Genomic DNA, 23226 nt, shown 5'->3' on the forward strand with positions numbered 1-23226 from the left:
TCATTCAGGGCAATCTTGAACTCGGCCCTCTGCTCTGGGTCCTGCTTTAATTTTGTGATTAAACCGGGGTGCCAACCCTTTTGGGCCCTTGGCACACTTGCAAACCAGAGAAACTGTTGTGGGCGCCATGCACGCACCACAAGTGTGTTCACGTGCATGTACCACAGCCAAACACATGTGGAGCACAGCCACATGCTCACTCTCTCCCCTCCCACCAAAGTGAAATCTCCAGCAACTTGATGCGCTGGAGCCAATAGAACATCTGGTGTTTTTTGCAAAAGACTTTTACCATACGTTCACTCTGTGGTTTCGTTTCCAAAAACTGTTATCTCCCGAAATAATATTGTTCTGAGAAGTTAATGCTGCAATTACACTTTTTTCAGATAAGCTATGCCATAGTGGTGCTCAAATTTATACGAAACCATTTTGAGTTCTGTTTGGCTGTTCATTGTTGTTTCATCGCTCCCCGAGTCAAATGAACATTTCAGTGGTTCTGCCAAGTGATTTTACAATATTACAGTGTTGCCTCCCAGCAGCAGGCTATTTTATTAAGAGTGTAGTTATGTCATACTGAGCAGCTCACTTTAATCTTACCCAAATCTACTAATTACCAAGGAAGATGCTGCCTTGTAGAAAAAGGAACGTATCTATTTCCTTTTGCAGCAGCTGTCATCATCAGCTCCCATAGATTATAGATTAGTTCTCCAATTTCTGGGCCTGGTGAACTAAATTCAGACAAAGAAAGTGTCATCTTCCCTTGACTGCCTCTTGGATAACTGAAATTGATCACAATTCCGAATCTGCAATTTTAAATTAATACCTGTAAATGTTAAAGTTTACCCAATCTACGTACCACACTCGTGGAAGTGAGGTTTTAAATCTCCAGTGACCCGCTCTCCATTTCAGTCTTACTTACAGCCCCAAATAATACTTTATCTTTGTATTGCAGTACTGAACCAAGCTCTTTTGTCCAAGAAGGTTGTCCTCTCTGGACAGCTGAGAACCTTGTACAAGGTGCTTAAATGATTGGTGGATTATCTAGATCCATTTCAATCTGTCTTCAGGCCTGGTTTTTGACACCAGAACAATCTCAGGAAAGAGACCAAAGGAGTGGAGCCTTCTTGATTCTTCAGGATAGCTGGGAATACTCTTTCTCTCTCAAGGAGACATTAATAAACTTCTTGATGCACCCCATCAGTCATCAATAGCGAGATGGCAAAGTATGCAGGTAGTTACCGTACTTATATCTGTCCAAGTACTGAATCAGGCTGCACCCACTGAAACTGACCCTATTCAGCTGGACAGCATGGTGTTCTGGCTACATCCATGCTGCTCCAAGAGTGGTGTCAAGGTCAGCATGGAGAATTATAAATATTTGGAAAGGCCACCATGATCAGTATAATCCAGAGGTGTGCAGAACATTAATGTGGAACTCCCACAGTTTAGCCATAGCCCTAGTTGTGTAAATCTAGCATTGGTGAAATGTTTGGACTCATTAGTTGGGTCTACTGTAGGTATGTTGCTCTGACAGGACATAAATATTTTTATTTTCAGTCCATATCATGAAAACCATACAACGTATGACATCTTTCTCAGTATCTGCTCAGAACCTCAAAAGCAACATTTTTAAAGCTGTAAGTGATCAGTATAATTTCCAATAAAAATAGAAAATATGTGGCCTTTTTTTGAATGAGCTCATTTAACTACTTCAGTCTTTCATATTTACTGCATTACATCAGTGTGTATATAGAGTTAGATCAGGTTTCATAATAGCTGAACAAATAATTTAAAATCAGTCTCCTGACTAGGAATATATTTTTGTAAGTTACTATTCTTACATAACTATTCAGATTAATAGGCTTTTTTTCTAAGGAAGGGAAAAATAGAAATGATAGCTGTGTAATGATTTCTACTTTGCAATATTATTTTTTGCAAAATACATTGGCTGTGATCCATAGGACAGATCTAGACATATCTCCTGGTTCTTCTAGTTATTTTTGAACAAATCCCTTAAACTGCTTTTGAAGTCTATTGACTTCAAGCAGCTTGGCAATAAAGAACCACGAAAGTTAATTGCTGTTCAGTAGTATTTTAGCTAGTGTACATAATTTTGTTGACATACCTACTTTGTGGCTGAGTGGAAGCCAACTAGTTTATTCAACAAGGTGGCAACTTTCATGTACCCCACATCTGATTGATTGATTGATTGATTGATTAAATTTATATGCTCACTCATTAATTAATATACCATACATTTACATGGCACTAATATTAAAATTAGATTTTAAAAGCCTGTCAAAATACATTGTTCCGTAGACTATATCTGTGAAAGGCAATTATTTTTTAATTGTTCAGCATCTACAGAGTTTATGCCTAACCATGTTGGTAGAGCACTCTGCTTATTTTGACATAAATGCTGTTTAAGGTATAATGAACCTTTTGAATTTGATAATTGTAATACAGAAGTGTGATCAAACACTTTAAACTGCTGGTCAGCCATTGGTTCATATCATTACCTGTTTCCTCCTGACACTTTATAACTTCTCAAATTTAACAGTGAGAATTTCTTTATTTTTATATTTCAATGCAGAGAGAGAGAATACTATATTCACAAATGCAACATCTGTTCTGATTTCTGCTCTGCAAGGGAGAAACTAGACTAGACAGATCAACTGCAATGAAGTTTTTAGAACAGCTGAAAAAGAATCTAATTTATTGGCAAACTTGACAGTTATGATGCATACTGGACGAAGCCATTGGTTTAGGCCTATTTCAGCACACAGCAGTTGTTGAAAAGTAAGTTTTCAGCCTCTGGAAAACTGAAGCAATTGAGCCAAACAGATTGAATCAATTTAATTGCGATCTACAAATCTCAAGAAAATAGTATTGCACTTATATAAAAAGATGCTATAGTTTTTCTAAGAATTGGCTTACAAAGGTATAACTGTTCATAGGAAAAAGAGACAATATACAGTTTAATTTCCTCTTAAAATCCTAATCCTGTTTCATAGTACAATGGTTTTTCATATTTCATATTCTACAGCAGGTGGATATGTTATTATGTGAGTGCTTTCAGAACATGGCTGAAGAAATAGTGAGATTGTGTTCCATTACATAATTTCAGCTTATTTTCTATGAAAGAGCCATGATACAACCCTATTTAGTTAATTTATAGAACGTTTGTTGTAGTGAAATAAGTTTTTGCCTGGAAGGGAAACACACTGTTGTCAGCTGGTATTGATTAGTACAAACTACCAATGCATAACATTTACCCTTCCCCCCCCCAAAAAAAAAATAGAATTCTGACAGACTGAGCAGATACAATTATGTATATCTTGTGTCACACATTCTTTCTAAAGAAAACAGTTCTAAGGCCTGCCGTATCTGATCATCACTCCAGTAATGCAGATTCCGGCTCTGGCAGTCTCTTCCCATCCCTTCAGCAATTTGTTGCTGGAAATAAATCCCTCTTCCCCTTTGGGTCTTAATCATGGTTTATTTGTATATTTCCTATTTATATGAAAGATTTCAATCAGCCAGAAGGACACAAAGCTTTGATGCAATAGAACAAGGGAGAACATAAAGCCCATGGGTTGGATGTGGAAGGTGGAGTCTCTTACCTGCCCTGCTGCCTCCCCTCCTTACCCCATGCCAATGCAGGAATTGGGCTTTTTAAAAGCTTGCATTCATGCCAAATGGAACCTTATTTTTAGCCTAATTGTTGCTTGGGCATGCTCCGGTGGTGATGATCACAGTTGGGAGGATAATATTAATTCTCTAGTCTCTACACACTCTAAAGCCCTCTTCCCAAAAGCTTTCAGTGGTGTTAATTGGAACTTTTTAAAAAAGTCAAGCCTAATTGCAAAGGAAGAGAGAGAAAAGAGGGGAAGGAATGGGGAGGATAAAGGAAGAGAGAAAGAGAAAGAGAGAGAATGGAATTGATGGAAGGCGAGAGGGGCAGCTTTCACCTTGCCCAGTTTTAGCTCTAACTCTGCCCACCACTGTCATGCAACCCTTGTGGTGTAGTAAACGTTCAAGAGCTCATCCTGGCAGCCCCCATAACCATGACCCCAGGGATGGGCTGTTAGAATCAGTTGACAGTCATAGAATAGTGTGTTAGCAAAGGTATTGGTTAACATATTAGATGTTGGCTGGATTTACATCCCTGATTAGCCATGAAGTTCATTGGTTGACCTTGGGCCAGTCACTGAGTCTAGCCAGATTTCCTATACTTAATGTATCTATTCAGCATGTCAGAGGTTATTTCGTCAGCTTCCTTCACTTTAACTAATTCTTTACTCAGAGGGAAAGGTGACACATGGCAAATACATTCCTTTTGGGCCTTTCTCTCTCTTTCTCTCTCTTGATTAAACAAACCAAAAGCAAACGCTTTTTAATCAGAATTTCAAGGAAAAATCAATTGCTTGTTTCAAATCTGTTTTACTTGTCTGCTTCTTTCCACGTCCCCACTATATGCCACATTTTCCTGTGTCAAGTGTTCAAGCTATTACTTCTGAAAATAAGTGGGGACTTAAGAAAGTTGTGCCAGTTGTGAGCATGGCAATATAATGACTCTTCTTCTAATCATTTATAAGTTGCTTAGTTTGCCTTAAGTAGGATTATATTGGCAGTCCTAAAACGCATATCTAAAGTCATTAATTTAATCTTACAGTACAGCATAATATTGAAGAAAATAATGATTGAAATTCTGCTCCCTGCTGACATGTAATAAAAGCTTCAGCAAGTTGGATTCAACCCCAAAGCATCTGGAATTCCAGATTTATCTTTCAAGCAGGTTCGAGACTTAATAGAGGCCCTGGTTTCAAAAAGTCTGTGTGTTGTGTCGTCCCCCTTATTTCTTACACCTAGGCTGCTATATGGGCCAGTTGGCCCAATTCTAGCCACACCATCCACTGCTTGTTTTGACCATTGGTCTGGTTTCCAATTTCTCCTTAAAGAAAAAGAAAAACTATCCAGTTCCTACTGAAGCAGAGAGATGAGGGGAAATGTGCAGGTGGTAGGTATTCTGCTCAATAATTTTGTGAGCAACAACCCCACTGCAACTTTCCACTGTCCAGTGAAAGAAGCCTTAACTACGATTGACCTCTAGGGAAGCAGTGATATCCTTAGAAGCAAAAAGAAGTCAAGATTGACACACTTGCTGTCTGAATAAAGGATTTCCTGGTTCATTTTAAAGACATGTTTTTTTAATATTGTCATGATTGGACATGACTATATCTCTCTACAAACAAAACGTAGCAGCTAAGACTGGACTTTGCTCTTTCTAAGTTGGATTTTATTTCATGTAAATGATTTTTAAATTGCCCTATCAAGGCTAATGGGAATGAAGGCCATTGCTCTTATTCCAAATTTGCCAGTTGGGTGGGAGAAGCAAGAGAGTGGCTTACATTAGCCCTGCAAAATAGTCTAGTGTTGTTAAGCTATGTTATGAAGACAGAGGATTCAAAGAGAGTAGTGTACAAGAACCAAGTAGTGGAGTCCCATATTGTTATCCATTCTCCTGGTGTTTTGTTTGCATTTTTTTAGAAATATGAAGTTGGGGAGGAGATAGTGAAGTTGATCATATCCACTGGTGTTGGGAGAATGAGGTGCTAGGCAAGGGACGCTGTTGCTTCTTCAAAAGCACTAAAAGAATGAGAGAGAGGAACCTGTACAACAAGTATTAGAAATACAATTCTTGCTTTATTTTCCAGTACCCAAAGGTAATTTTTTTGTATAATGCCATATTGCTTTCCTTCTTCCCACCACCACAGGAGCTTGTGTGATTTTGACAAGCCACAAATTGATGCTGAAATCCCATTTTGAGAACATAAATGTTGTTGAAAAGTAACAGTAGGTGAAAACTGTTGTGTGTTTTTATGCAAGATTCCTGTCTGCAGCTACAGTGATGCACAGATTACTTTTTGCCAGCATCTATGTGTAAAAAATGCAGCAGGTTTATGTTTGAATTCCAGTATCATTGTAATAATACACTGCAACGTAAGAAGTGGGTATATTTTTGCCGGAGCGCTTCGCTTTCTAGCTACCAAAACATACTTAAGATAATACATTGTGAACTTGCCTCATGTCCATTATTGCTGCATTCTGCTTTTTCCCCTTCTGTATGCCCATATCCATAAATTGAGGGCAATGAAGCAAGAAGGGAAGGTGGCTTGAACAGAAATGGAGGGAAACCTGTGCTGAACTGGATTGCACATGGGTTAGAGCTTTCTGTCTATAGTTGTGGTGGTGAAGAAAGAGTTCTCCTTCACTAGCATTGTCTCTCTTTAGTGTTGTGCAGCAGGGTGTGTTTTTTGTTGTTGTTGTTGTTGTTTTTTACGTTAGAGGCTTTCCATAATCCATGTGTTTGAACCCTTGGTGGCACATTTTGGCATATTTGTAAGGTTAAAATTGCTTGCATCCATTATGAGTTAGACTCCACATTTCATGCAGTTTCATTAGAAGTAGCCATTTCCTCTTTGTTTTCCTCATCCATGAATTACCTCATTTGTTTTTTCCCTTAATATGTTCCTTAATGCTCGCTCTTTTTTTCATAACTATGTTTGATTTACACACACACACATACATATTTATATAGCAAAATATATATTTATTCATTTCTCTCTCTTTTGTATACCCACCATGCCCATGATGTGTATTTATTATTTTTATTAATTAAGAAAAAAAATAAAACAAAATTATATATATGTCAGGGCAAAAGTAAGCCAGGTACAGGAACACGAGGGAAGATTGACAGAAAGACAAGCAGACACAATTAGGAAAGAATTCAGGGCAGGAAGCAAGCCTCAAAAAGGAAAGGAAGAGGTTCTAAAAGCATAAATTGTTCAGGCATCTTTAAGTTGGAAAAGAGGAAATTCCATTTTAAAAAACATATCATTATGAGCTTTCTTTAAAATAATAGTCCAGAATTACCATATCTCTATCAACATTAATCATCTCCAACTATATTAATGTTTTTGGAATTCAGATATTCTTTGTGATAATTCCCTTACTGGGATCATAAAAACCCTCCTGTACAGGGGGAAAAATGTTAATTTTGGTGACATAACTTCTGCCCTTTTCTTTCAAAGGTCAAGATATGCTTTATTTTAAAAACAGAATCATCACCCTTTTGAAGGGGATGTGAGTATATTATACATCTGGGAGCAGAGAATAGGGATGAGTGAATATGTCAATTTTGATTTCTCTTAGTTTTTCATTTTTTACAAATGTTAAGTTCAGTTTTCACATTTCCACATCAGTTCACTTTTTTTTAAGTTCTCACGAAGATTCATCAGCATTTTAGTGTAAATTTCTCTTAATCCATACATTTTGTATGTATTTTTGCCAGATATACACATTATTTAGACATACTTTTCCCCAGTACAATGTAGTTTTACATTTTATTTTCCCTCATATATGCATTTACATGCACATTTCCCCAAACATACACATTTCATACACATTAATGGGCCGCAGAACTGCATTGTAAAATTCAGGGAAGTGCAAATGTCAATGGAAGGCTGTGTTTTATTTCACGTATTGTTTCAGAAAGTGTTAAGTAAATTTGCCTTTAAATGCAGACTGAATTTCATTTCTCCTTCATCTCTCATGGAAAATGGAATCAACTTTGGTTCACACAACCACTGTATTCAGTATAATTCTCCATTAGAAAAACGCCTTGAAATTTGTTCATACATGGTTCCTCACATTGGTGCAAATGGCACATATTCACAACTCAGGGAGTAAGTCACACTGGAGACACTATGGAGCCGTAGGGACTTATTGGTAGCTATAGTGGACCCACCAATTTGTGGACTACCAATTTGTGACGGGCTTTCCCCAGTTCTTAATTAAGAAAGCATGTTTCATCATATGATATGATCTTGTATACATGGCCTATCTGTTCTTTCCTACTTTTGATTACAACATAAACTTATTAACAGTGCAATTGTAATCACAGCTACTTGAATTCAGTGGGGCTTACTCCCAGGTAAGTAGGGTTAAAATTGCTCCCTTAATTAAGAAAACTAAATTGGAGCATCCAAAACTTAAAATTTGAATCAGTGCTATCAATTGCATTTGATTTTCCCCACAATCACTGTAGTTCTCTTTTGAAAACCACTGTTTGATATTCAAGAGACATTCCATGAGCACCTTGCTCTATCCAATTATATAAAAGGAGTCCGAGTCTTTCTGTTTTTCCTCCTATGCAATCACTTTCATTGTCTTTAGCTTGCTAGTGAATTGGGCCATTTTGTTTTGGTGTATGAATGGCATTTTCATTATATTGAAGTGTTGTGTTCTGCAGAGCTCACTAGCAAAATGGGAGTCTTTAAATTCAGTTGTCCAATAATTGCATAATCTGTGTACTATCTTACAGAAATTCATCCTGCATATTATAATGACAGTGATGGTGTTCCATTAATCTGCCCAGCAGTACTTTAATCTGATCCTCTAATTTAGACGTTTAGCAGAAGTGCCAGGAAACAAATGTTTCCTATATCTTGATCAATATTGATAGATAAAGACTGAGTAGTATTCTAGGCATCGTTTTACCTTTTTCTTCTTCTAAGCTTGACAGTGAAAATGTCAGACAGATGCATCCTGAAAGATAACATCTTTCTCCAAAAGGGGAAAGTTGGTCTCACTGTAAAATAATGCAAACCAAAAAGAAAATGCTATGTATTCTCAAACTGGGCCTTTCTGAGAATGATGACTATGAGCTATTGAGATTTTATCCAAGTGAAGTAAATAAGAGACGCACAACATTGAATTGGAGCTGCATGGCCCTGAAATGATTATATTTATGCAAGAGAAGTCCATAATGGATATTGTTCTTTTGTGTACTCCATAGCTGGATTGCAAAAGCAGCACCAGCATCTTCTAAGTGCCTGTGAGTGGGAAAATATACTAAACCCACAATGGAAAGTCCTGGGTCCAGTAGGTGTTAGAATTTAATCAGCACTTGGGGAGCTAAACTGGATGTCAGATTCCTGATCTTTGGACCCAGCTTTCTGTGTTCAGGAGATCACCTGGGAGCTGGGCCATTAAAAGAACAAAAGAAAGATAATGGACCCTTAAGAAAGCCAAAGACAGGGGGCTTTGTGCCAGATGACAATTGGTTGGGGCCGCTCCTCCTGCTCTGAGATAGCCAGAGTTTAGAGTTGATGGTAGGCTGTGATGTGACCTAGAAGGAAACAGGTTGCAAGCTGGTAAAGGCAGCAAGCAGAAAAGTCAGAGAGGTGGAGCACAATGTCGGGTGTCTGTTTGAATCCAAGGTTGCAGCTGACTCTTTGGGGATATTGATGCAGTGAACCTGTCCATCTTAGGCTCAGGTTGTATATGTGTGTAAATAGGCCATATATCCTAAAGACAGCCCAGTCTCTGCTGTGCCTCATTTTCAAAATAAAACATGAACCCTGGCTGAGTGTCTGGAACCCCTGGAATCTCACACCGCTATGAGATTGGGGTGACGTGTAACAATATAGTGACTTATGTACATATGTATGATATATCTGGAAATTAAATACACTTAGGTTTGAAGATTATTTTAGTTGTGAATTATTATGTTGAGGTTTATATTAATTATGCATATATTTCTAGAAGTGGTAATGGAATATGCATTTGGTATATTTCCCTTTATTATACTAAAGTAATTTTCAAAACGTGTACTGTGATGCTTAGTGGTAATTATGGACATTGAAGTTGGCAAATTATAAGTAATTAGAGCAGGTTTCCATAGTAATTCCTATGTTCTGAGTCCTTTGATTATTTGGCCATATTTTTGGAAAAGACAATCAAAAGAGGCAATCTTTGGGACGCATAAAGAATGAAATTATATATATTTACACTTGTTTAATCTTAAATCAAAATACAGTTTTCTAGAACTTCCAGCATTATAGCTTAGTTTATTATGCTATTGTAGAAAAAAGAAGCGACAGAAAGGGAGTGGAAATCAGTAAAACATTACAGAATTTAAAATAAAGCAGATAGTCTGAGGCCTTGGTTGTCATTTTTAGGTCACTGCTGACATCTCTGAATATAATTTTCATATGAACTGCATTTCAGGGCTTGTATGTGCTTGAAGAAGCGACATTTTCACAGCAGGGAACCAAATCAAAATGAAGCAGTCAGATGCAGGTGCACAGTAATGGAAGTGGGCTATTTACCCTCAAGCAGGATTGCTGGGCTGGGAAAGCAGAAACTCTCCCAGCAGAATGGCCCTGCTATTTCTCTCTGATATATATCTCAGTGCCAAACAGTATTCATAGGGGGCCTAAATAATTGTTCTTTCACTTGTATTTAATGAGATGCATTGCCCAATGCTGAATAACTGAGGCACTTCCTTTTGTTATGCTAACTAGATGCTATTCAAGCCCTGCTTTCTTTGACTTCTGTTTAATCCTTCCTGCTTCTCCAGCCTCAAGCCAGGCAGGGAAACAGTTGAAAAAATGGAGGCTTGCACTGTGTACATCTGCTGCCTAGCTCAGTCCTATTTTGTTAAAGAAGTAAGAGGGGGAGAACATAGGATTTGTATATGCAGCATTACAGTCACTACACACATATTGTACAGCTATGCACAAAATACAAAAAAATTATATGGTTATGTATTCTCCAAAACAGCATATGCAAGTATTTGCTTGTACAGTATACGCATTAAATTAAATTAATAATAATAAAGCAAAAGGCAGAGTGATGTCATCTCATTTATTGCACAGAAGCAGGCTGGGCTGATAGCTGAATCTTGCTTCAATTCTGGTGATTGGATAGTAACATTGGTGATGGAACAGCAACCTCCATCACACCTCAGGGCAGCAGGCTGGTGTTAGTGGGCTAGCGGGATGTAGCATATATACAACACTGTCTTTAAACATAGGGGCTGCTGCTGCTGCCACTGCCCCATAACATCTGTTGCCTGAGGCATTTGCTTTACTATGCCCCAATGGTAAAGATACCCATGGTCTAAAGATCCATGTTTTGTGCTGTGGAGATGCACATGAAACATGCATGTGTTTATATATGATGCACTTATGGGGATCTCTTTTGAGTTTCACACTGAAAGCTTTTGACAATGAAAAATGAGTTATGAGTTCCCTAGTAATAATACGTTTTATTATCTGCCTTACAGATAAACTGATGTGGTTCTTTTGTAAGAGAAAGTTTCTTGATTCCTCCTTTCTTCAGAGGTATATTTATGGCTTCACCTGTTGACTTTCTTACTTTATAGATTGGGGAGAAACAAAATGTTCTTGTGACAGAAGAATCATTTGATTCCAAGTTTTATGTTGCTCATAATCGATTCTACGAGCAGGTAAATCTTTTTCTTGGACTGGTGGGGGGAGGCAGCAGGAGAGAGAATGTCTTTCTTTCCCTCCTTATTTTAACAATCATATAAAGATTACCGTATTTTTCGCTCTATAGGATGCACCGGACCATAGGAGGGGGAGAACGGGAAAAAAATTCTCCCCCTCTGCTCAGCGCCCCTTCAGTGAAGTGGCAGGAGAAACAGAGCCCCTTCCATTTCTCCTCCCGATTCGCTGAAGGGGCGCTGCGCAGAGAGGGAAAACTGTGCAGCACCTCTCCAGCACAGCAAAGCCTGGAGAGCAAGAGGGATCGGTGTGCACCGACCACTCCCGCTCTTCAGGCGGCTATCCGCAAGCCTTCTGAGCGCAGAGAGAACTCCCACTGCTCTCCAAAGGCTTGCGGATAGCTGCCTGAAGCCCCCGGAGTGCAGCAGCAGTTCGTGCTGTGCTCCGGGAGCTTCAGGCTTCTCCTTTTTAGCCGCGGGGCTGGGGCGGGAGAAGCCCGAGCTTCCCCTGACCCCAGCCCCCAGAACAGGTTGGGGAGCGGTGGTCCCTTCTCCCTCCTGGGGAAAAGCCCTCAAGAGCCGCGCGAAGCTTGTGTGCAGCTCTTGGGGGCTTTTCCTGCCCGCCTCTCCCCCTGCATTCACTCCATAGGACGCACAGACTTTTCCCCTTAGTTTTTAAGAGGGAAAAAGTGCGTCCCATGGAGCGAAAAATACGGTAATTCATCAATGTAATCTATTTACTGACATTACCTCCTTCAAAAACACAAGGTACCCTTGTGTATCCTCATTTATATGGCTTCTATCCCTTTAAAATTCTGTTGGACAGAAATCATCAGCAACTGGTTTTCAGTTGTATGCAAAGCTACATGCTTATAACAATATTTTGATATCTGGAACCTATGTGAGATGAAAGAAAACCTCAATGTATATCACAATAAAACATGTAACAATTTGTCCTGAATGCTTATTTGGTTAAGAATGTAATTACAAAGCAGAACTGTTTAAAATTTCCTGATAGTAAATTAATTTGAATACATCTATTCAAATCCCGAGGATATACATCAGAGAACCTGAAAGAAAAAGTAGATCTGATGTTGCATATGTTTTTGTTAAGGTAGGTCTACCTGTTACCAAATTTTACAGTAACATGCATTAGTAATTGTGATTTGCAGATTTTATATTTACTTCCCCCCTCCCCACGTCTACATGTCAAACTTGAGTACTTTAAAGTGTTCCATTTAAGCAAGTTTTTTATTATTGTTGTTGTTTTAAAGGTACTTGTGCCAAAGAACCCTGAGTTCATGGGTAAAATGGTAGAAGTGAACATTTTTGAAGCAGGGAAGCACTTTATGAGGGGGAGCCCAGTGTCGGATGCCAGAGTGTTCACCCCGTCCATCACTAGGCCATTAGCCAAAGGAGAGGTGTCTGGTTTAACAGAGGTGAGTAAAATACATGTCAGCCTTTGCTATTCTAGAAAAAAAAAGTGAATGTGAAGGCTTTTTAGATGTGAATGAAGCTCTAACCTTTTAAAACAAATTACAACCTGAATTTAAAGTGAATTGTTCTGGGTAATGTGGAATTTGTCCATTGTAGAAGCATCTCTAATTTAGCTTTTTTATTTCTATCATATAAAATGGGGGAAATAGTTAGGAGAACAACTTTTAACAGTCCTTGGGAGAAGATTATAAAGGATTATCTTGCTATGATCCAGTTGAATCATCAGACAAGAATGCTGCCAGTCTGAAGTGGTTTCATGAGAAATCTCTGCAACTACCATATTGGCGTGAATATAACCCTCACTTTTTCTCCAAAGAGCAGCTTAAATTTGCAACCTTAAAAATTGTTTTTTACGATATCGCGGCTGAAACAGACATATGGTAAAATGGAACAGGTGTGAGTGTCTGCAGAATTTTAAGGAAGCGGCTTATATTCAGGTGTTGTCTTTTTTTTCTTCCCCCCCTCTTGAATTTTCAAGGTGTGGCTTATATTCGGGTGTGACTTTTATTCGGGCCAATACGGTATAAATAAAAATAGTAGGTGCTGCTTATGGTTTTTGCATGTTATATTTTGTTCACAATCCACGTTCCTGTAATATGCCTGAAATACTACTGCACTCAAAATAGCTGCATTGCTGGAATTAATTTTTCTTGGATTTGCTTTGCATTTAACTGTAACACACTCCATGTAGTTATTACCCTTTCGATGAACCAGTTTTGCCTGAATTCTTCATCAAATAATATTATCTTTTATAGTTTTATTCTTAAATTATCCCTTAAGGTTTAGCTTTCATTGTCATGGTTTACCACAGACAACAAATAGTAAATAAACTTCCAGTGAAACTTGGTGGTTTTAATTTTTTTATGACATGTGATTTCAAATGGTGTTACACCTTCTATGGGGAGCACTAAAGCATATAGTCTGTGTTAAACACAGAGGGGATTTGGGCTAGTGATCTGTAATTCTTGTGCCTTGATTTTAATACTTTCGTGATCTTGGGAGTAGTGTTAGGCAATGTTAGGTTTTCAACATTGTGATGTATCAAACATCGCAATCTGGCAATACACCACAATATTGAAACAAGCCGCATTGGCCTTAGCCCGTGAGGCACGGGGTGAAACTGTCACACCTCTCACTGTGGGAGCTGAGGCGCTTGCACCTTGCGGGCTGGGACCTATGCAGCTAGCTGCTGGCCAGCTGCTTGGCTAGGGGGCGGGAAGCCCTCCCCCCAGCTGAGGGAGCCCAATCTCTCCACTGAAGGGCAGGCAGCCGCATGCCCTGAACAAAAAAGTTCAAAGGAGCCCCAGCCCACCTCCGGCTCATGCAAGCTGGAGGAAAGGTGGGGGCTCTATTACACTTCTTGGTTGATGAGCAGGCAGCCAAGGGAGGAACAAGCTACCTTGGTCCCTGCCAGTGTACCGTATTTTTCGCTCCATAAGATGCACTTTTTTCCTCCTAAAAAGCAAGGGGAAATGTCTGTGTCTCTTATGGAGTGAATGCACTGGGCAGCAGAGGGATCCCTTGGCTACCGCTGCAGTCGCGTGCTGAGGGATGCCTCTGCAGCCGGAGCCATGGCTCCCGTCCGTCGCTCGCTGGGAAGCCAGCAGAGCAAGAGCCTCTGTGCAGCTATTGCTCTTGCTCTGCTGGCTTCAGCAACCAGGAGGAGGGACGGACGGGAGCAAGCAAAGCGAGAGCTGCTTACATGGCTTCTGTCCTGCTTTGCGCAGTTCTCACTTTGCTTGCCCATCCCGCCTCGCTGTAAAGCAAGCAAAGCACCTGTCCCAGTGTCTCCCCCTCCTCTTTTACAGCGAGGTGGGATGGGCAAGCAAAATGAGAGCTGCGCAAAGCGGGACAGAAGTCATTAAAGCAAGAAAAGCGAGAGCAGCTTACATGGACTGTGCAGAATACCGTATTTTTCGCCCTATAGGACGCACTTTTTCCCCTCCAAAAATGAAGGGGAAATGTGTGTGCATCCTGTGGGGTGAATGCAGGCTTTCACTGAAGCCTGGAGAGCGAGAGAGGTCGGTGCGCACCGACCCCTCTGCTCTCCAGGCTTCGTGGACCTCTCCGCAAGCAGTGGGAGCACTCCCGCTGCTTGCGGAGAGTTGCCTGCATGCGCTGAGCTCGGTGCGTCCAGGCTTCGCAGACCTCTCCGCAAGCAGCGGGAGCCAGCGCTGGGCTCCCACGGCTTGCAGAGAGCTGCCTGTTTGGGGGCTGGGGTCAGGGGAAGCTCGGGCTTCCCCCGCCCCAGCCCCGCGCCTGGGGGGGGGGGAATAATTTTTTTCCCTTTATTTTCCCCAAAAAAAACACTAGGTGCGCCTTATGGGACGGTGCGTCCTATAGGGCGAAAAATACGGTATTATTTTTTTCTTGCTTTCCCCCTCTAAAAACTAGGTGTGTCTTGTGGAGCAAAAAATACGGTAGCTTGTTCCTCCCTCAGCGGTTTGGGGCCAGAGGTGGTGGCCTCTTCACCTGGCGTTATACTGCAGGTGAAACTGCCTCTGCTGAGCGCCTCTGCCGCCAGTGCCCGACTACAGCTTGTTTCTCCCTCACGCTTTGGGCGCTGGTGGCAGAGGCGCTCAGCAGAGGCAGTTTCACCTGCAGTATAACGCCAGGTGAAGCAGCCATCACAGTCTGGCCCTCATACCAATCCTGGACTATGTATCGATACTTTGCCCAGGCCTACTTGGAAGAGAGTTTCACGATTGAGATGATGCCACTAAGAAGGCCATGTTACTGTTAGTCACACTTACCTTTAAAGTAGAACAAGGATCAAGGGCTCTGGTGATGACCATAACTGACAGGCAGGTTCTTGCAGGAGAAGACAGTCTTTCAGATATTCTGGCCCCAAGCCATTTAGGGCTTTAGAGGGTAGCACCCAGCACCTTGAATTGGGCCTGAAAACAGATACCACAGGATGAGTGTAATATCCAGGAAGTAGAAACCTGAAAGCATTCTGTGGTTTTGCATGAACCACAGTTACTGGCAGTTTTGTGTAGGTATATTTCAGTAAAATGCTCTGTTAAGTAAGGCATGTGTATGTAACTGGCCAGCTCTGGCTTCTCCAGGAAAGTAAGCAGTTCATGCATCTGTCTAAATTGAGCAAAGACACATTTTAGCTACAGTTGCCAGCAAGATCTGCACTGTCAGATCTAATAGTAGCTCCCAAGTTGCAGTCTGGATCCAGAACCGGTTGTACATCCTCTCCTGGACCAGTTTGTCTACTGAAAGTCAGCATCTCTGCCTTCTATAGATGAAGCCTCAGGTTTTAGCCCGTATCCATCATTGTCCCCACACCACAGTCCAGTATATCTACAGCCTTCTTGGCCCCAGTTGAAATGGAGAGATAGAGTTGGCTGTCAGCATGACCTCTCCCATCAGCTTCATGTAATCTGGGGGAAACCAATAGCACCCCCAAGAGTGCCTCACCTAGCTCGGGCAAGGAGACAAATGGTGGGTGGCATCTAAACACATCAAATAAATACATAATTATGCAAAACACTTTGACAAAAAACAATATATTAAACATAATTAATAAACAAACAAACAAAATCATTAGAATCCCAATCCTGTCTGTTACCCAAGGTTCACACACTCTAAACCAGGAGGTCACTTGAAAGTGTATCTTGATAGGCGGATGGACTTCCAATAGCTCCGTACAACTCTGCCTCCCTACCCCCGGTTCCTACCTCCTGCTGCATGTGTAACCTGGTGGGTATAATTGTGTCAATTTGACCTCTCCTTCCTTCCCTAATTAGGTTTCTGCTACACAGGCTAGATCAGCATCCTCATCCAGGAGCAAGTCCAAAGTCTAGCACAAATTGGGCAGCTTCTTTTCATTCTCCCGACAATGAAATGCTTTACTTAACCTGAGAGTGACTAAAACAATGTCCTCTAGGATGGTTAAGGAAACAAAAGACTATCCACAATTATAGATGCATTACCCACAGAGTTAGAGTTTAAGTGAATTTTGTCTGTTTTGATTCAAGAGTATAAAGTGTTTCGCTCAAAAATGAGATTTTGCTGGTTAGAACTGAAGTTTAGAAATGTTAGATGGTTAACTGCCAATAATATCAAAAGGAATAAAGTCAACATTTCATACATTTCCCCCAGGTTGCACAGCAGAAAGAACTGGAACATAGTTACTCTTTTTCATCATTTTTTAAAAAATGTCAGGGTCAGTTGTTTCCAGCCAATTGTGTCAAATAGTCATCAACAGTTTTCCATTTAGGCTTCTCTTGAGAGTAAGGATGATCCCCAGGACAAGAATTTCACTCACCCAAAACATGATATAGTGCTGTTCATTATAAATGGCAATATCTTTCTTCCTAGTTGGAGTCCAAATTATGGTGAGGTGACTACTTTTCCTCCTTTTGTATTTCCTTTGCAACCCCAAATACTCTTTTCAAATGCAGTGGAACCTGTGGCTCACATGTTTTCAACCTGGTTTTCAGTCAGATGAAGCTTTGATCCTAGTAACAACTTCATTTGAACATTAAGGCATACCCACCCTTCCCTTGCCCCTCCCCACCCTTGATCTTTTGAGAAGAAACTGGGTTTTAAATAAATTGTGAGAGAGCGTTTTTTCCATTACCGGGCTAAAGATCAGAAGAAGATTCAGATGATTCAGATGTTCTTAATTATATGTATATGTAGCACAGAAGGTTTGACCCTTAAAACATCTATTAACACTCTTTCCTCTCAACCTTTATTCTCTAAAGCACAAAAGTTTAAAGCAGTTTTAAATTTGAGGACTTTAATAATAAAAAAGCAAATGAAAGCTGCATGTGTAAAGGTAAGAAGTAGTAAATAAAAAAGTGTTGAACGTAGATCTGATGTCCGACAGATCAGTGACCCATTTGTGAAAAGCCAGTTTGGGCATTCCTTTCTCATCTCGTAATTTTTCACACCTAAGATCTTTGATTGAGTTCCTGGCAGGGGGTCTTTTTGCAATATTTTCAAAAATCCAATTGTACATTCTGTGTTCCATGTACTATTGGAAGATAAGAATAGCTCACATGCCGGTAATAGTTTAGATATTTAATATCGTTTTTACCACTGCGAAGATAATCAACTCAATGAATGAACAATTAACTTTTAATTTACTCTCATAACTAATATACACAATGTTTGTATTGCCTATTATTTCAAAAGGGGATAGGAACTTATGTGGCCCAATTTCCTTTATATACACAACATACTTTGATATATTGACTATGCTTATGTTGGGGTGGGGGAATAAAGTATATTTGAGCTTGAGTTCTGAAATCTGCTCCCATTACTGCTTCTTGCATTATGGCAATCTTTGGACTAGAGCACTGTTGTTGTTTCCTCTGAGCAATCCCTGATAAACTGTAGATTTGGCGGGTTCAGCTTTGACATGACTATCTCAGCATTTTCCTTTGCAAGTATCCTGACCGCATATAGTTCTTTTCATGCTCTCTGAGTTACATTAGCAGGAAATTTTCTCTGTGCAACTGCATTTTGTGTTTGTGAAATAAACACTCCCCCTCAGCGATAGCTCCAGAGGGTGGCAAGAGTGGGCATTTGCCTGGACCCCAAGACCAGCAGAGCCCTCCCCCCCCCCGAACAGTGCTACTGTTTCCACAGAGTAACCAAGATCATCAAGAGCAGCATAACCCAATTCTTAGCTTGTGTGCTCTACCTCTTCTAGGTGCATGTAAGAGGAGGCCCTGAACCCTGAAGCCAATGTAGCTTTCACTACAGTGGAGGCTGCATTAGGCTGTGTTATGTTCATTAGGCTCAGACAGAGTCCTGCTTGCCAGCTATAAGGTTTTTTGTGTGCTTGACTGCAAATTCTTTTAAAGAAACAGTTATTTAAGATAGGAAACTGCTTTGTAGAGTATTCACATTAATTTTAGTCTAGAAAAAGCTGCTAAAGAATGAAAGTACATCAGAGAACAATATCATTATATTCAGAAGGTTTCTTTATAGGAACAACATATTGCCCATTCTTTCCAAGGCTATTATGTGTGATAAGCATTAGAAATTTTGCTTATCTTGTTGGAAGCTTCTTTCCTACCAGAACTGTTTAACATGCATGTCTGCACATAAACAAAGAAGCTGAGAACACTGTTAGCATAGATTAATAGCCCAGAATTCCCTAGGAGGAAGAAATCATGCTCCTATTTCATCAGAGATCATTTTAGTATATAAAGCTACTGTTGTGGTGCCTTCAGAGTCAGAGAGTTAACAGCCAAAAATAGCATCTGAAAACCTGAACCAGCCAAGGTCATGAGGTGGTTGTACTGTAAGTTTGTGTTCCTTTCTCCTCCAGGCATATCATATGGTTGTCATTTTCAAGTATCTCCTATGTTGTCCACAATTTCTTTCTTTGGACTCCTGATAGATGGTTTTGGCATTAACGCATTTCAGTGGAACTACTTGGAATTTCACAAAAGAAACTGAAATAGGCAGAAAACACTGCCTGCTAAGCTTGTGGAAGCAATCCAAGAGGCTCATGTGGATTCAGATTCTCTTATTTTGCAAGAAATTATATTGCCTAGGACTTTTGAGATCACACATTTATGATACAAGCAGATTGTTTTCAGCATAAACATTTTAAAATGATTTAATGTAACTAACCTGCAGAGAGAGAGGAATTACTTTTGCTACTTAGTGATGCATGAGGATTAAAAAGCATTCTTGCAAAGATAAATTATGCCACACCTCTGGCTGGTTGACTGCTACATATTGATAAGCCATATTGCTGTGAGCTCTTTCCCCTCCAGTAAGTGTGGCTTGGAGAAATGGGAAATGCAGTTTTTCACATCTGAGTGGCTTTATGCTTCAAGATGTTGGGTATTTAAATGTTCAGAGGGAAATTCTGTTTTGCAAGGAAGGTGGGAGTCATACCAAAATAAGACATACATATTTGAAATATTCTGGGTTTTGCACAACTTAAAATATTTGCAAAGAGTTATGAAATCCTAACATCAGATTATTTGTACTGAATCTACTAGTAGTCAACTTAATTGGATCACACAGTTTCTAGTACTCTATTCTCTGCTCATGAATACAGACTTTTGTAAGCAGATCTCCTACCAGTCCTCCCCCCGCTCTGGATTTTAAAGTGTAAATCTCAGAAATACTGCCATACAAATAAATGAGTTGGAGCCACCAAACGATTGGACTGGGGAAGAGGGTGGCAGGCAAGTCAAGCAGCTGGGATGTTTTTAGAAGGCAGTAATAAGCGTAGGCTGTGGCCTCAACTCTACATCTTGTTCAAGGCCTTATAATATCAATAAGTTGTTGATCAACACTCATAAAGTGCCTAGCATTTTCTAAGCATTGTATAGATATTCAAAGATAAAACAGTCCCTGCCCACAGGCTCACAAGGGCCAAGTTTGCACATAGATTATTTTTGGCCATGAACATCCTGATCTGGGCCATTTTGTTCCTGCCTGCTTAGCAGGTGAGAGAAACAAACCACAGTCTCTCTCTTCATTTTATTACTGAACCAGATATCATGAACCACCATCAGTAAGCCAAAAACAAACCTTAACTATTATTTACCATGACATGCGAAGAGGGCCGAAGGAACCTTGGAACAATTGCTCCTTTTCTTGCCAGTGTACATGGTTTTCACTCTTGCCATGGGGTACAACCTCCCAGTGGCCCTAAGAGGCTCCCTCTGGCTGGTGGCAGTATCTGAAGTGTGCCTCATTGCTTCATAATAAACTGTGTGACACATCACTGTCAGTAACTGTGTTGTTTCAACAGTCTTCTCCTTTAGCAATTTGATAGTGACTCTAGCACACACACAACATGACTAAAAATCCTGGCTCAAACTTTGCCTAGGAACCTTACTGTTATGATCCTGAACTGAGGGGCTTGAGCAGTAAGCCATGGTCCAAACCTTGGTGATGTATGCCTGGCATTAATAGATGACACACTGCTACATAGCATCCATTAAAACTGGTAGAATAAATTTGAGCTGCGCCATTGAGCAACTATTTCCCTTTTGAGACCACAGAGCTTACTCAAGAATCAAAGTAACTTCTCTAGAAACGTATATGGTATGAATTTAACCTTCCTGATAGAATGTGTTTGGAAAGGAACAGTATTATTAATTTGGAAACATGCCAAAAAACCCACCCAACACCCTAACAGCAACTTTCAGAGAGCAGAGGTCTTTCCTGCATGCATTAGGAACATTTGTGTGAGGTTATCCCACTGCTGATTAGGTAAATCAAAAAAAGTTCCCAGAACTTAACATTTCCAGGGAGAGAGGTTCTGTTAATGACTCTTAAACTTGACTGAGCATGAAATTAAAAAAAGAGTCTTCAGTCACTCCCTCTGGTGTTTAGATGCATACCAGCCGGCACAGAAAGCACCTACACTACTTTGGTGTGTGAGAAGACAATGGAGCCATGAGATTTTTATATAAACAACTTTGTATTCATGGTGAACTCAGGGAATACTAAAGTGGTCTGTTGATAGACTTGCGCTTGGTGAGTGATCAAATCTCATGTCAGCCACCAGGACCACTGGCACTAGCATGTGAAGGATGCACATGATTCCATAAGCTACTAATGTTCCTACATACCGAACAGATCTGTTCCCGTGTTACAAAAAGGTGATCAATGGAGAAAGGGAAAGAAGAGGGACAGAATCATCAAGACCTACAGAGGAAACAGGAGTTGAGGAAGGAGTGTTCAACTGTATCAAAAGCAGGCAGAGAAGCCAAGGAGGATAAGGACTTGAATAGAGACTTTTTGGATTTAGCAGGATAGTTTTGGTGAGGGCAGTTTTAGTGGAGTGCTGAGGGTAGAAGGAGGGGGACCAAAATCAGGCTTGAAGGAGAGAAAGTTGAGGAGTAAGCAGTATGCTCAGTGGGTTTGGGGAGAAAGGAAATTGCACAATAATTGGCGAGAGCAGATGGGTCAAGAGGTGATTTGTTTATTTTAGAATAAGGGAAGCTGTGTTTTACGTATATACTCCTTCCAATCTGTAATGTCAGTCTTGGTGTACATGAGTAAGATCTCATGCAAACCTGCACTATAATTATTAGATTTATTTTGTAGGTTGCAGGTGCATCAGAAAGCGGGAAATGAGTGAGACTGAATAAGAGTGTGCAAATACATATTATTACTGGCACACATCAGGTCAGAATTATTCAGCAAATACTCTGAAATGCGTTTGATCATACACTAGAAGTGTTAATAATTTATATTATACCTTATTAGTAAAACCTTTTGTTTCTGCTGCTGTCACAGCCAAAACAAGTTGAAAGGCTACTTCCAGAACAGTTACTATGTTTGCCTTGTTGTTGGTAATTTTTACACCTGACTTTGGGGATTTCATAAAATATAAACTATTACTGAGGTTTGATTAACAGTTCCATTCCCCCCCAATATATGTTCTTTGCTTCTCCTTTCTCTTGTTCTATTTGAACAAAGTGCCCATTAAAGTGAACTGGGATGGCTGCTCTCAGTTTTCACTTCTTTCATGCAAAAACGTACATATTTCATGCTGCATTGTCAAAAAGGGAAAGGATTAATTATTAAAATTCTGTCATTATGGGCGGGGGAGCGCCTTGCGGCATTTCAGGGATTTCATGTAAATCTATGATGTTTGGGCTGGGGGAGGAATCCCCATTAGTAATGAGGCTTCTCAAGACACAGTTAATTTCAAGCTGCAAATGTTGGATTTAACATGAATTCAAGACATGACACTGAACTCATTCTCTGAGTGGTTTTAAATATTTGCTAAATATTGATACTGACAGTATACTAATGGCATTTACTATGTGATTCGTATAGTAGAGGCCACTGTCCAAAAAACAAATAGTTTCATGCTTTGCTCTAATTCTCTTAGATCTAATGACTGATATAAAAATAATCAAAATAGTTTTGATGCCACAGATATGTACTGCCATTAGACATCCAGTTTTTAAGGGTGGTAGATTGTAAGCTCATTAATATGCCTTGGGCATTTTATTACTAACAACGGTTGAAAATTCATGATGCAAAAAAATTATAATGGTATCCTATTCTTTATATTGCTGTTTCTTCCTATATTGTTGCATATTTGATTATTTTTGCCTGTTCCTACGTTTTATCTAGCCCGTTTGTGTTTGTAAATTTTTGTTTCCAGTATTCTACAAAAACCATTCTTATTATTATTATCATATATCAAATCCTATAGGTGAGAAGAAGCACCAGTGAATCCAATGTTCAGTACATCCCTATATCTTTTCCATTATAATATTTATCTTTTTCCATACAGTGCTTCTTTGATTCTGGTGGTCCAAGAACAAGTCTATCACAAATGATAAATATCACCTTTCACAGTTAGGAATTCGAGAACATTTTTGTCTTGCTTATCAGGAAAGCAGCAATAAACTCCGATAAGCAACTTGTAGTAATTTTCCTCAAGCGTCCATATTTAGGAG

At 39.9% G+C, this 23226-nt stretch overlaps 1 protein-coding gene and 1 long non-coding RNA gene across 11 annotated transcripts in view; one reads left to right on the forward strand and one right to left on the reverse strand.

The window, feature by feature from the left end:
• Positions 1 to 23226, forward strand: part of CDKAL1 (CDKAL1 threonylcarbamoyladenosine tRNA methylthiotransferase) — a 229161-nt gene that overhangs the window by 199698 nt on the left and 6237 nt on the right. For all 4 annotated transcript variants that reach the window (XM_082234990.1, XM_082234989.1, XM_082234991.1 and 1 more), the window contains 2 exons: positions 11231 to 11314; positions 12586 to 12750. In XM_082234990.1, coding sequence (XP_082091116.1) covers positions 11231 to 11314; positions 12586 to 12750 — 249 coding nt within the window. The remainder of the gene's footprint in view (positions 1 to 11230; positions 11315 to 12585; positions 12751 to 23226) is intronic.
• Positions 1 to 23226, reverse strand: part of LOC309539174 — a 101851-nt gene that overhangs the window by 1802 nt on the left and 76823 nt on the right. For 2 of the 7 annotated variants that reach the window (XR_014222729.1, XR_014222730.1), the window contains exons 4-5: positions 15562 to 15705; positions 612 to 725 (exon numbers count right to left, since the gene is read on the reverse strand). This is a non-coding gene — a long non-coding RNA (uncharacterized lncRNA). The other 5 variants (XR_014222731.1, XR_014222733.1, XR_014222734.1 and 2 more) reach the window with 5 other exon arrangements.

The sequence above is a fragment of the Podarcis vaucheri genome (genome assembly GCF_965113315.1).
Source record: "Podarcis vaucheri genome assembly, chromosome: 8".
Lineage (NCBI taxonomy): Eukaryota > Metazoa > Chordata > Lepidosauria > Squamata > Lacertidae > Podarcis > Podarcis vaucheri.